At 39.7% G+C, this 13,369-nt stretch overlaps 1 protein-coding gene across 4 annotated transcripts in view; it reads right to left on the bottom strand.

Annotated features, from left to right (window-relative positions):
* The window catches only part of KIF20B (kinesin family member 20B), a 34,492-nt gene extending 22,239 nt beyond the window's left edge, over positions 1–12,253 (bottom strand). For 2 of the 4 annotated variants that reach the window (XM_068197614.1, XM_068197617.1), the window contains exons 1-13: positions 10,998–11,121; positions 10,295–10,451; positions 9,758–9,844; positions 9,519–9,635; positions 9,189–9,327; positions 6,919–7,103; positions 4,960–5,008; positions 4,100–4,294; positions 3,153–3,264; positions 2,645–2,716; positions 2,028–2,174; positions 1,421–1,583; positions 177–434 (exon numbers count right to left, since the gene is read on the bottom strand). In XM_068197614.1, coding sequence (XP_068053715.1) covers positions 177–434; positions 1,421–1,583; positions 2,028–2,174; positions 2,645–2,716; positions 3,153–3,264; positions 4,100–4,294; positions 4,960–5,008; positions 6,919–7,103; positions 9,189–9,327; positions 9,519–9,635; positions 9,758–9,844; positions 10,295–10,450 — 1,680 coding nt within the window. In that variant the 5' untranslated portion in view covers position 10,451; positions 10,998–11,121. Of the gene's footprint in view, positions 1–176; positions 435–1,420; positions 1,584–2,027; positions 2,175–2,644; positions 2,717–3,152; positions 3,265–4,099; positions 4,295–4,959; positions 5,009–6,918; positions 7,104–9,188; positions 9,328–9,518; positions 9,636–9,757; positions 9,845–10,294; positions 10,452–10,997; positions 11,122–11,986; positions 12,016–12,158 lie in introns of those variants that run through there. The other 2 variants (XM_068197615.1, XM_068197616.1) reach the window with 2 other exon arrangements.
* Between the last annotated feature and the right edge of the window lie 1,116 nt (positions 12,254–13,369).

The raw sequence follows: 13,369 nt of genomic DNA, 5'->3' as shown, positions 1-13,369 counted from the left end.
AAGCACCAAGGCATAAGTAATCCCACTTGTAGTTCCAAACATTGGATTTAGTTAGACTAAGGCAATGAGGGGGGAAGAAAAAAAAACCAAAACAATGTGAGATGGAAGAAGCCAGAAGAATACATTGCTTCAAGGCTCCATGCTATAATTACTCTTAAAGTAGCCCTGGCACATACCATATATTTTTCTTTTGCAATAACAACTTCATTTCCTTCATTTTCCTGCACTGCTTCTTCTCTTGAAATACTGGGCTGTTCCTCCGACTCATCATCATCATCATCTTCATACAAATCTTCCAAGGTTCTGTCCCATAGGATAGTAGCTCTTTTCCTTGGAATTGGCATTCTAGTGACATTAAGCAGTGATGATTCTCCTGGCAATTTCTGGCCAAATGACTGATCTTGGGGAAGAATAGATGTGTCCATAACTAAAACCTACCCAAAAAAATCAAGAACAAAAAGTTATTGATATTTTTTTAAAGCTCCATTGACACTTTGAAGACCTGTTGCACTCTCCTATAGGTCTCCTGAGCAGAGCACTCTCCCTAATTACCTATCCTCTGTCCAACAGAGTCACTACTTAGATCAGTTTCCAGCTAGAGTACAAAGTTGTCACATTATAGCCTAACCCTTCTTTGGATCCCAGGAACACCAAGTTTCACTAACTGGATAACCTACAAAAGGTAGCAACAGATTGTCCATTTCCTGTACTTTGAGTTTCCAGCTGAATTACACAAACACCATCCCACAAAATCTATTTCTTTCACAGCTCTATAACCACTACAGTCTGTTCCTTCTGGTATTGTACTTAGCCTGCCCAAATTCCAAAGGCATGGACTTAACTGTCAACAAAACTTTTCCGTGGTTTCCATTAAAGCTACATCATTGATCCTCCACATTTACATCTTTCAACTTTGCCAAAGTTACATCACTGCACTTACTCCTACTGACTCTGCTTCCACCTTCCCACTGAAGCCTCTGTGAACATAAAGATGACCTTTCACACTCTATGGCGCTTAATCTATTTTATCAGTACTTCAGATGAGCAATATTCCAAGCTAAGATAGCAGTAGCATATGGGACAGCTAGAAGTGAGAGCATGTTGTATCTGCAGAAGAAATTTACCCAGATCACAGGAAAATTCTTCCAAATATAGTAAGTTTCTTATTAGGCTGGATGTTTCATAGGAGTTTCAGATTTTCAGTAGATGCTTCCACCCCCACACTCCAAAGGAAAAAAGTACCAATAAAGTCTTTTTTAAAAGCTGTAGGAGATAAAGCTCAATCCAGTGTAATTAAAAATATAACTTCAGTACAAGACAAAAATCTAATTACTAAATGCATATTCCTAAAAGGGAGAGAACCTGCTCTTTAAAGCAAATCAAAGTTACTGATCAACAAGATAAACTACAACACACTTACTTTTTGTGCAATGGCTGAGAACTTTAGCACATTGAGTGTTTCCTCATATGCTGATGCACATTTGCTGATGTTTACTATCATGTACACCTTCCCCCTTCCACTGAAAAATCCTTGAAGGAAATGAGTTAACTTACTTTCCCGAAAGGGTATGTGCTGCTGCAACCTTTAAAAGACAAAAGAGCAGATGATCAGAAATTGAGTAAATTCCAGTCAGTGTTAATAACTATCCAGCCTGAAGACTTGAAAGTTTCACTCTTACTATGGCACTAGTGACAAAGGTGTTTTAAATATAAACTTTAAATTTGTATTTATTCCAAAGTTTGTTTGATAAGCCAAGGTCATAACAAGGAAGTAAAATCACTAACATCTATGATAGCATGTTTAAAGGATGTTATAATTTAAGCAATTTAATTAAAAATCAAAACAAGGCAAGTTTTAAGATAACTTTCGTTTATCAACAAGACTCCAGTATAGACATCAGAAAACTATATATTCTTTTCTGCCAAAAATTTAAGCGTTACTATTGTATATTTCAGACAATAACTTTTAAACATTGTAAGCAGTACCTAAAAACCACAACCAATTGGCAATTCATAGAAGGACTTACTTTGACTGCTGACAGTTCTTGAGTGCATTAATACACTTGCCTAGGGTCAGGAGAGAGGTATTTATATTTCCACTCTCTTTCAATCTGTCACCCTCATTGCGGGTCTTGGTGTATCTTTCAGAACCAGCCAGATCACACAATGACAGTCTGAAAGCAGACAAGGAAAAACCAGTGAATTTACCTTAAAAGATGCACTAATCATCTGCTTTTAAAAATGATCACTTTTCCTCATCCTTCTCAAATTTGCTTCCCTAATGAATTTTCCCACCATTTTCTGCTAAATATTTGCCCAACATGCTTCCTATTCCACCCCACCCACCACCTCTTCATCTTTTTCCTTCTGGGGACTTGCATGAGTTCAGGAGTATAGAAGCAGGAGAACCTTGTGGAGGAGTAAAGAAGTCTGGCAGAACCTTGTGCTGAGCAGAGGTGACAAGATGCAACAGCACTGACACCTGATGGCTTGAGGGAGAGGGCCAAGTACTGTATGAGGGTGGCAGGGGGAGCCACCATACATGCAGGAGGCTCCGCCAGTGAGCACCGGGTGCAGTACCAACACATCAACATGGAAGCTAACTGACAACTGCATCATGAGAGACAGACTGTTCTGAACTTACTCATTGACTCGGGTCACCCTTGGTATTCCTGAATCTTCAATTTTTAGTAGTTTAACTGTGAATATGCTGTGGCTAAAAGGAGAAATTAAAATCAGCAGAGAAGTGATGAAGTAGATCAAGACTTTCAAAGTATTTTTAGCCTCCACAATTTCTGTTCAAAATGTTGTTTGATCTGTCAATACATCCAAGCATACACAAACAGACAAACTTTTTAAAGAGATGTTTATGTAGCATGTATTTTGATTTTTCCTCAGATATTTAGGTGAGTGCTTCTGTATAGTATTTGATAAAATACTGTGAGCTTTAGTACATGTCCACCCTACTCAAGAATTGAATCCCTTTGGCTTAAGCCATTGTGCCACACACTGCTAAAGGACACCAAACCTGAACCTAGAAATCTAGACCTTGTTAAAGCCTCTTCCCTTCCTAGAAACCATAAGCCATGTTTTAGTTTCTCCTTCCTCCCACCCATCATCCTATGCCCAGTGCTACTCAAAATGTTTCTTACCTTCTGCTGGAGCAATTATTTAGTTTTGTGCTTGCAATACTCTGGTGTTTCAACCCCAGTTTTAGAAGTCTAAAAGCTTCTTTAGAGTCAGAAATCTGAACCCACTGCAGATCTTCAGGAAGAAAAAATATGATATTTTTTTAGATAACATTACCAAAATAAGTATTATGGGGATAATGTATGCAGCTAGGACACTACATTTACTTGAGGCATAGAAACAGAAACATCTGCTTCAGACAGAAGTTATGTGATGAAGGAAGGAAGGCAAGTGCATCACATCATTTCATCACTCTATTTGCACATTAAATATGTTCCATTCAAATTAAGTGAGCAACCTTAGCCTGAGCACAGGCAAGTCAAAAAAGTCAGGTCTAGTATGAGTAGAAATCCCTATAGTCATATTCAGCAAGATGGAATTCTGCCTTCTAAATACTAAAACAAAGAACAGCTTCTTCAGTTTCTACTACAGTTGAGGGGGGGAAGGGAGGAAGGGGAAGTCATATGGATATCTTTCAGGACCATCAACTTAACTGAAAAAAATCAGAAGAATTTTGCCTGCAATATGATGACCATATGTCTAAGGTCTGCTTCACTACAGAGAATACTGAAAAAATCCCAGAAACAAAAACCTAGAAAACTGTTGAGCCAATTGTAAATACTGTTAAGAACTAGTGACCTCTTTTTTTAAGAAGAAAAAACCAAACGCCTAAAAAATTTGTCATTTGTTTCCAATATTTCTGCCGTTTCAAAGAAATATCAAGGCAGTGGAGTGCAGAGGCTTTTAGCAGTTCCAGTCAAGAGAAAAGACAAAACTGAATTAAAAGTAAGGATACTTCTATGTATGTAGATTGTAATAATTTTGTTATTGAGTTTTCTAATCTAAACATCATTACATGTAGACCAACTTTTCAAATTAAATTTGACAATTTGCAAGGTATTCTATTCACCTTTTACAAAAGAACATCCCTTGATGTCTTGAGCAAGGCGTAGCGTTTTTCTTTTCTTGTCATTTGATATAGGAATCAGTAGATCATAAAAACATTCATTGTAAATCTCAAAAAATGAAACCCAGACAGAAAACTTGATATAATTTCTTGCAGTTGTGATAGATTGTTCCAAGTCTTTTGAGATGTCTTCCAAATCTGCCAAGTACAAAATATTACAAACCAATATAAACCCAGTAAAGTGAGATTAATAAAAAAATTAATAAATAAAAATTGATATAGCAAACCTTCTAAAAAACACTCAAAATCTAAAATCCATTCAAAAAATCCATTTAAGTTCCCACCCCATTTCTTAAATATCTGGAACTCATATGCTTAACTTGCATATTTTCAAGAGACACCTACTGTACTGCTTCCTTTTCCACTTTTAAATTTTACCAACCACATAAAGCTTGGTTAGAATTAGTCAAATCTCTTCAGCATCTTTAAACTAAACTGACAAGACACTTCATTTTGACTTTCTGAAGTAAAACTAGTATCTAGGTAGTTTTTTAAATGCTAGAATGAAGTTTATATAATTACATAGAGATACTCTAAAAGCCTGTCAGGATACCACTAGGACCCACAGCATAAGTGGTACTACTTTTCTTTGCTAGAACTTCAGCTCATTTAATGCCTGTTCAGATATTCTTCTAACCATTTTATCATTGTGTTTTCTGCCCAGATTATTTGCTCACTATCCAATTTAGAGGCATATAAAATTGTCAAGAACTCATTTTATTAGCATATACCAGAAGTCAGTTATTGACCTTAAGAAGCCTTATCTGCCAGCTTTAACTGCAAAACTTTTATATAAAACATACCCTTAGAATCCATAGGTGCTTTGTCCCTATGGACAATCTGGTTGTCTACCTGCAAAAGAAAACAAACTTTAAAATACACTGTTGACAGTACAAGTTATTTCTAACAGCTCTATTGTATTACTAGATGGGAATACAGCATGGGTGCAATATGCCAATGGAAAGACCCTGGGTGCACACCAGGTCTAGAGCACCTGTACACTGCTATTGACAGGGCTCTTCTTACCTCACACTCTTCCCTCACATCAGTATATAGCATTTCAGCTTGCTGACTTGGAAACAGTCTAGCCACAGAAAACAAGAGGGGTAGGAACACCTCACATGAACAGGGTGATTCAAGAGTATGATTTCAGGACTCCAGTTGCAGTTTAAACATTAGTCTTAACCTTGTAAATCCAGGGGACTCTGAATTATTTTACTAATGGTATTTTGCTAATATTGGATTTCATATTTTTTCCAGCTTACTTGGCTAATGCTTAGAAATAAGAGGTAAATGTAGAACACTCATTCACTTAAAAACTAAAATGAGCAACTTGCTGCTTCCCAATACATGTTTGAAATAAATGATAGAGTTGAAATAAAGCCCAAGCTTTACTAAGAGAAAGACAATTTTCTTTTGCTACAAAAAAAAAGTAAACCAACTAACTATAGCTAGAGCTTTGGAGTTTCATACATACACTCTCTTCCTGGTTTTGGTTAGTTAGGTTTTTTCAGACAAAGAACTACAAGTTGAAGTGCCTAAAGAAATGAAATCCATCTACTGAAATAAGTATGCTTAAGAGAACTAATATGAAATAAAAAACCAGTTGTGGTTCAGTTCAAGTTTCTTTAGTATTCTGTCAAGGGTACATTTCATAATAAATTTTACAAATAAAAATTTTAAGTATTAGGTTTTACACATATAAAAAACTCATACAAACCTCTTGCAGCAGATGCAAACTTTGACAGCAAATTCGTAAGTTTAAGTGTTGTTTTTATAAACAATTTCAGAGACTAGAAGGTGCATTCAAACACACATGAAAGGTTTTTCTGAAGTCCCTTCTGAAGGCTGACAGAGCTAGATTCAACTTACTCCTGTGCTTCTGAAGTGAAGTCACAGAATTTTGCTGCCACCTACCTTCCACACTGAAGCCCAGTCAACCAATAGATAAAAACCAAGGCAACAGATACATACATTCTTTTTGCTTTTCAACACTAGTTATTATAACTTAGCATACCACAAGGGAAATGCTTAAGTCTTTTTGTAAAAAAAAAAAAGTACCTTTTAGTGCCAAATCCTCATATATGCTCAGTTTTATTCTGCATTATTCCACTCATTTACAAATTAGAAGACATCAAGAAAAACGTATGGTAATATAAAGTAAAAATTCCCCTAACTGTAATTGGACTAAACAGCTTTAGAATTTCAGTCAGCTCCTAAAACTGGAGCGTACTTCTGGACTGCTCAACAGTGAAATGTAAGAAAAAAGCCCAGCAGAAACTCATCTTTAATTCAAATTGTTAAGTCCACTAGCTTTATAGCTCTGCTGCGTCAAACAAATTTTTGCTTCGTTTAAGAATATTTGTCCAACTGAAAGGGCAACAACCTCAAAACTATTAATTTCTTCCAAGTATCCTGAAAGTACGTTCTTTAAAGGATCAGAGCTACTAGCATTCCCACAGATAAGAACTGAATGTAAATAGTCTATAATGTAATAGAGGATAATTATCAAGTGTCCAAGCTACAAGAAAAACAAAAAAGCTTAGTTTACATGCCCATGAAGTATTGAGCCACAAGACAAAAATTCCCAGGAACAGGGGTCATCAGCTCTATTGCTCAGTTTACTGCGAATCTGAATGGTTGGCTGCCAACAAATAGACACACTCACAGTTAAATACAGCCAGTCTCTTCCCACTGCAAATGAAGAGCGTGGAGCTATCTAAAGATGCATGTACTCATCAATATAAAAAGTGCTCCTCTACCTCTTTTATTAGACGAAGTAATGAATTTTTAATAGCAGTTTCTTCTTTCACTTGGTTGTCAGTCAGCTTTATATAATCTCTACACCTATAGGGTTTGAGGTCCATTGCTGTGTACAGCTTTCCTTGAATACTTTTAAACAACATATCCATAGTCCTTGGCAGAATACCAACATCATCTTCTGTCCCTGAAAGAACATACAAAAGAAAAATCCAGTTATTGCAAGATATACAGATAAATGAGGACAGAAGGATAATATAAATCTCAAGGCATACACGAAGAGTTTGAAGACAACTTACAGCATGAAGCAGTGGAGTTTTCTTTTTATTCTCAAGGTAACAGAAATATCATTAGAGAGTTATGAAAAGTATTTGGCTTTCAGGAACAGTTCATGCTCTGTATCAGTAAGGAGTATAACAAAATAACTACTGGAGTATTTTGCATAATCTTAACCTTAAGGGAAAGCAAAACAAAAACCACCCACGACCAACAGACATTTGATAAAGACTTGCAATTTTTCAACTATATTTCATAAACTGCCTTCACTTTCTCAAGGAAGTAATCTTGAAATAAAACTCATGAATGATCTCTTGGCTGCAGTCCTGTACTAATTCCACAGAATCTCCACAACACTTTCTAGAAGCCTTGCAAAGACTCACTCTTTTCCCTATCCCAGACCCTTTTCTCAGAATATACTACTTTTGTACCTAAAAGACAAAGAGTCAAATCAGTCTCAGTGCACACTTTATCTTTCTGGATAAAAATGCAAGTTTAAAAAGCTGTTACCTATATTTGATTTCTAAACCAGAGAAAAGGGAAATGTGGAAGAGGAACTACTGTCCTGTCTCAGGCTGATAATTTCTCCTGCTTTTGAGTCAGATGGAATAGCACTAGCTGCATCACCTAAGTCAGAACTTACATAAAATTTCGTTGGCACTCAGACCCCTGGCTAGAAGCCAAATACCACATTAAACTCCAGTACTCTTGCATTACATTTGTTTCTCCTCAACTTCTCTCTAACAAGTTTTTGTTTATTGCAATGCCAGTTGTAATATAACCTAACATGAACAAAGGAATAGTCTCTGCTGAATGAGGAAAAGTCCTATAAACCTGCTTCACCCTTCACTTAGGTCCTTTGCCATTGACTGAATACAGGTTCTCATGTAATGTTAAAGTGCAAAAACAGAAGAGTAAATCCTGGTACCCAGCAGGCAACATTCCACCCTGCCAATTTTTATCAAAGTCCTAAAAGTATAATACCATGAAAAAGCTTCTAGTCTAAAAAGTGTCAATCAAAAGCTCTTGAAACCCCATACAATAAACCCCAAACTAGTCAAGCATAAGGGACTGCACACATGAGGAATTGTTGGGTTTTTGTGATTTACCTTTATTTATTAGGAGAGAAAAGAACATCCCATTCTTGCCCCAGACAAACGATAACTTAGAAGTACTGGCAGTAGTCTTTAATTACAACCCAACTAACAGAAGACTGCTTAGAAAATAATGTCACTTCAATGAAGATCAGTTTCAAGTGACACACAACTCATTGTCCTTCTACTATTTCTTTGTAAAAAATAACTGGTATTGCATCCAGATCTGCCATTTCATTATAGGAGAAACTGCTTCAATGTGAATCAAATCATCTCACTTGTTAAAATGCTTTGAAAAATAGCTGAAGAATGACATCTTCTGACCAGAAAGGATATGGAGTTTTAACAGAACAGAAATAGTACACCAGGAGACAAAGCTTCCTAGGATATTGTTAAACTTGGGAACGCAAGCCAAGATAGAAATACATGAAAATAATCAAATGTGTTTCACGTTTATTTTCTGCCTATAATAATTGAAGCACTCAAATATTTCTTATTTGTGCATATAACCTTTATAATAATAATAAAACTCCAGAAAATGCTAGTCTGGTGTAGCAGTGACCTACAGTTTTCAAAATCTGTTATACAAAATATGCATTTTTTCCAACTTCCCCTCACTCCTGGGGTATGAGATACTTTGAGAAAAATAGAAAGATCACACAGACATGGTTGAAGTTATAGAGCCTTACAAAGTCATATGACTATGTGTTTAGCTTAACCTCAGGTTGTGACTGTCTGCTGGTAGTTACATGCATTAAGGAAGGAGATTTTCAAAAACTATTAGAGAAGCAAATGGATAGAGAGTACATTTCAAAGGAAGGAAAAAGTTATCCTGTTTCTGCTAGAAGCTTGACCAAAAAAAAAAAGAAGTGCTTGCAAGAAGAACTCATTTCTACTTTTACCTTGGAAAGTGTAAGTTTTCCCAGCATTTGTTACACCATATGTAAAAACTAGACGATTATATCCATCTAGGAAATCTTGCACTGGTTGCTTCATGGTACCTTCAAAGAATTCTTCTTGGGTTGTTTCAGGTCCAAACACCTGAGTATTACCAAGAAATAGTTATACGTTGAGTTATTACTTGAGAGTTTTAAAGAATCTTTTAAATTCTGTTAGTTTATAGTCTTAAAGACTATGAAGTTAAAAAATACAGTTTGGATGGCATTAAGAATGTAAGTTAAAATAACCTGTACCAGAAATAAGTTACAAACATTTAAAGACAACTCATTTACTTGTGAAAAAGTGAACTTCTGTAACATTGGTCCTGAAGTTTTTTCACTTAGTCGACTCAAATAGTGTTGGGGGGGCTTCAGTACAATATTTGTTGAGTCTTCCAGTGAAACACAGTCCTATTAAAAGGAAACAAGCAATACAGGCATGAAGAGACTATAAAGAGCTCAGCTTACAGAAAAAAACAAACAAAAAACCCCCACAAAACATATTTTAAGTATTTTTAAACTGAGTGTCACACCTGTGATCCATTTTCTCTTTCCAACGATGTAAATGGCCTGATACGCAGGCAAACTTGTATGTGTCCCTTAGACTCCAAACTGCTCCTCTTAAAAAAAAAAAAACACCAAAAAAAAAACCAGTTAGAAATTTGGTTATTTTCTTGATAATTAGCACATGAAACCAGTTTTATTGGATCAGGCTGTTTTGAACAGATTTATTTGATAATATGGGAATTAAAACTACTTCACTAGATCAGCTTTGACAAGTACTTCAGCCCCTGCAGAAGCATGCTGTGGCAAATTAATCTTGCAGCACATTTATGCAAACACTGCATTCAGGCCAGAAGAAACATTCTATAAACTGGCAATCAGCCTCATTCAGAGAAAACTGATGTGCCCAATAAGGCATCAATGTACTGCCACACAACTTAGTCTAAATCCTAAAAAAACAACAAAGAAGCTTTTCATCTTCTCAGTAAAATTCTGGCTATTCCTACCTATGAAAGGATTAGGCTTGTATTTAAAAAAATAATATCTAAACAGTAAAGTTTTCTTACCTGGCTTGTGTCCGAGCCTGAAGAAACCAAAGAAAATTCAGAGGAGAGATCTGTTTTAATATCTTCCACACTTACTGGTCCTGCTCTTGGAGATGGCTCAATGCTAGCAATATAGGATGGTCTATAGAACTTCTCATTATCCAAAATCGGTTCCATCCTGCAAGATAAAATAAAACTGTTTTGTGCCCTTTGATAATATAACATATAATATAGTTTACATATATAACATACATTGCCATGCCTAGGCTACAGCAAAGCATATAAATTGTTTTACTAAATACTAATGGAGACCATGCAGTGTTCAGTAAAGGAATGGGCAGAGTAGGATTGGTTCAAAACTCTTTTGCTCAGGAAGAGTGGTTTTCTGCCTATAATGCAGTCCCATTTCAATCTCTCCCAGCATAAAACCCGAGAGGTGTCTGCATTCCAGTGTCAAAACACTTAAGAGCTCAGTCTTCCTATGTAGGCTGTAAAAGCCAGACACAACTTTAAGCAGTTAGACAAACACCACCAGGCTGCAAATGAGATAAAGCTGTACATAAACTAAGCACCAATGTTTACTTTCTAATCTAATGTTTCTTCTAATCTAACTTATTTTTGGCCTATCATCTATATGAAAACCAGCAAAAACTTGGCCTGAAATATCATCATGGCCTGAACAAAGACTAACCTGTGAATAAGCTACCGTTGGAAAGAAACATACCTGTGCTATCGCGATCTGGAAGTCTTATTCATGAGCTACACAAAGGCACACTGCAAAACTCTTACCAGTCCTTTACAGGAAACAAATTAATTAGATGACTGGCATTTTAATTGCTTTAAATCTACGCTTAAAGTGTGATTTGTCAAGATTATGCTCTCATTCTGTACCTTTTTCCTTAAGAAGCACAAGGCAAACATTAAGCTGTGCACAAAAGCCAGAGCTGTAAGCGTTCGCAGAGCCCAGCGGTCAGAACAGCGAGGTTCAAGCCCTTACAGGGTGCCAAGCCCAAGGTGCAGACTGTTTATCTGCCCCCACGTTGAGTCCCACAGCCCTGACAATACTGCAGTTATTTACATGTGAACAACTGCCTTGCCCAGCTGCAGGCACCAAAAGGCACTCGTGTCCCGGGATGGGTTACTGTAAGCCGGCTAACCGTGGCGATAGAATTTAGAGCTGTAGACCCCCTCAAAGAAGGGGATCCCCAGAGACCTACACAGCAAAGCACGGCCACAGCTCACACCCAGCCCGTGGTGCTGTCAGGCAGCACACCAAAAGGTAGAAAGAGCTCCAAACCACACAGTAAGGCTGGCAGCTTACATAAAAGCTAGAGCAATAGCCTAACACCTAAAAAAAAATAAATAAAACTTTCTTCTCCGCAGGTATCAACCTTTCACTTCCAGGCTTTGCGCTATTCGCCCGTTCTTACGGGCACAACCAGCGAGGCTTCGGCAGCAGCACAGCCCTGGGCGGGAGCTACCCAGGCCCTGCAGGCCCCACCGAGAACTGCTCACACGCCACAGCCCCTCCCGCGTAACCGGCACGGCAGCGGGGTGAGCCGGGGGACGGAGCGGCCTCCGCGCCGCCGCCACAGAGACCACCCAGGCCGCTTCACAGCTCCACGGCCCCCGCGCCACTGCCACCGCGACCCCTCTCCGGCGAAGGCACACGGCCCCACGGCCCGGCCCGGCCCCGCTCGCTCACTCACTCACCCGCCCGGCCCCGGCCCCGCTCACCCGCCCCGGCCCCGCTCACCGGCCCCGGCCCCGCTCACCGGCCCCGGCCCCGGCCCCGCTCACCCGCCCCGGCCCCGCTCGCTCACCCGCCCGGCCCCGGCCCCGGGCCCGGGCCCGGGCCCCGGCCCCGCGCCCCGGCCCCGCTCACCCGCCCGGCCCCGGCCGCTGCTGGGCTCGCGCTCCGCTCCGGCCGCGGCTTCTTTTCGAATCCGACCAATGGCAGCGCGCGGAGCCGCGCGGCCTGCTGGGAGGACGGCGCTACCGCGGCGCAGGGCTCGACGGGAAGTGTAGTCCCGGCGGGGCGGGGCGGGGCCGCCTGTCCCGGTTTGCCGTCGGGCGGCGGCCGCTCCCCGCGGCGCCGCAGCGCCCGGGGCGGCTTTGCGGAGGCTGCGGTGCCGCAGCCACACGGGGCCGCCAGCGCCCGGCCCCGCAGCGACAGCAGGACCTCGGCTGCCGCGGGAAGGCGCCCTGGCCCCGCCAGGCCTGCCCTGACCTGCCTGCGGCGCCCGGACCTCGCCTCTCTCAGGTGCGGCAGAAGGACGAGTGTAAGTTGGAGCTTGCCGGAGCTGTGGGTCATCGCGGCCTTCTGCTGTCTGTTTATAAACAGGACAATCATTGTTTGCAGGTGGCGACAGGGAAGAGGCCGGTGACCTGCTCGATGCCTCGTACCAGAGCAGGGATCAGCTGAATTGGGAAAGTCCCGTTTTAAGATCAGCATGTGCTTGTGCCCTGCCCTGGGTTCCAGTCCTGACGAAGGACAGCTCTGGAAGACGCTTAGTGTGGTACCTTTGTTTAAAAGCTTCCCCAGGCGGACATTGTTGCTGGGTGCCAGGTTTGCATGATGGGCATTTAATTTCTTAATCAGCAAGGAGATAAATTCTTTGGCTTTATTTTCAAAACAATGTTGTAATGCAGATGAGATCATCCGTTTCTGGAATGTCAGAGTATGGAAATATACAGAATTTAGTAACAAAAATCAGCATGAGTTTCTCTTTAGAATCAGACAGAAATTCTTTCAACCTTAATAAGAAATGTCTGCCAGTTTTGAATTGAAATAAAAGGACAAGTAACTTGAAAGTAGTCACTATCTGCCAAAATTAAATGTTTGTTTTTCATTTGAAGAAAAGACTGCCAGCAGAAGCAAGTAATTCTGCAAAGGAATAATTCTACACAGATTTTGTATCAGCTGCTTTCATGAGGTTGTCTTTAACATTAAATCCTATCTTTCTTTAAACAGAGGCTGTGTCATATCAGTAAAAGAGGTATACTAAAGGATTTCGGGTTGGTTGTAGGCCACATGGTAAGTGTTGGTCTGTTTTAACAGCAGAAAATGATGCAATGTTGAATTTGAAATCGTTT

Source organism: Anomalospiza imberbis, chromosome 8, assembly GCF_031753505.1.
Source record: "Anomalospiza imberbis isolate Cuckoo-Finch-1a 21T00152 chromosome 8, ASM3175350v1, whole genome shotgun sequence".
NCBI lineage: Eukaryota > Metazoa > Chordata > Aves > Passeriformes > Viduidae > Anomalospiza > Anomalospiza imberbis.
Note: the sequence above shows the minus strand (reverse complement) of the source record. Positions and strands in the feature narration are given on the sequence as shown.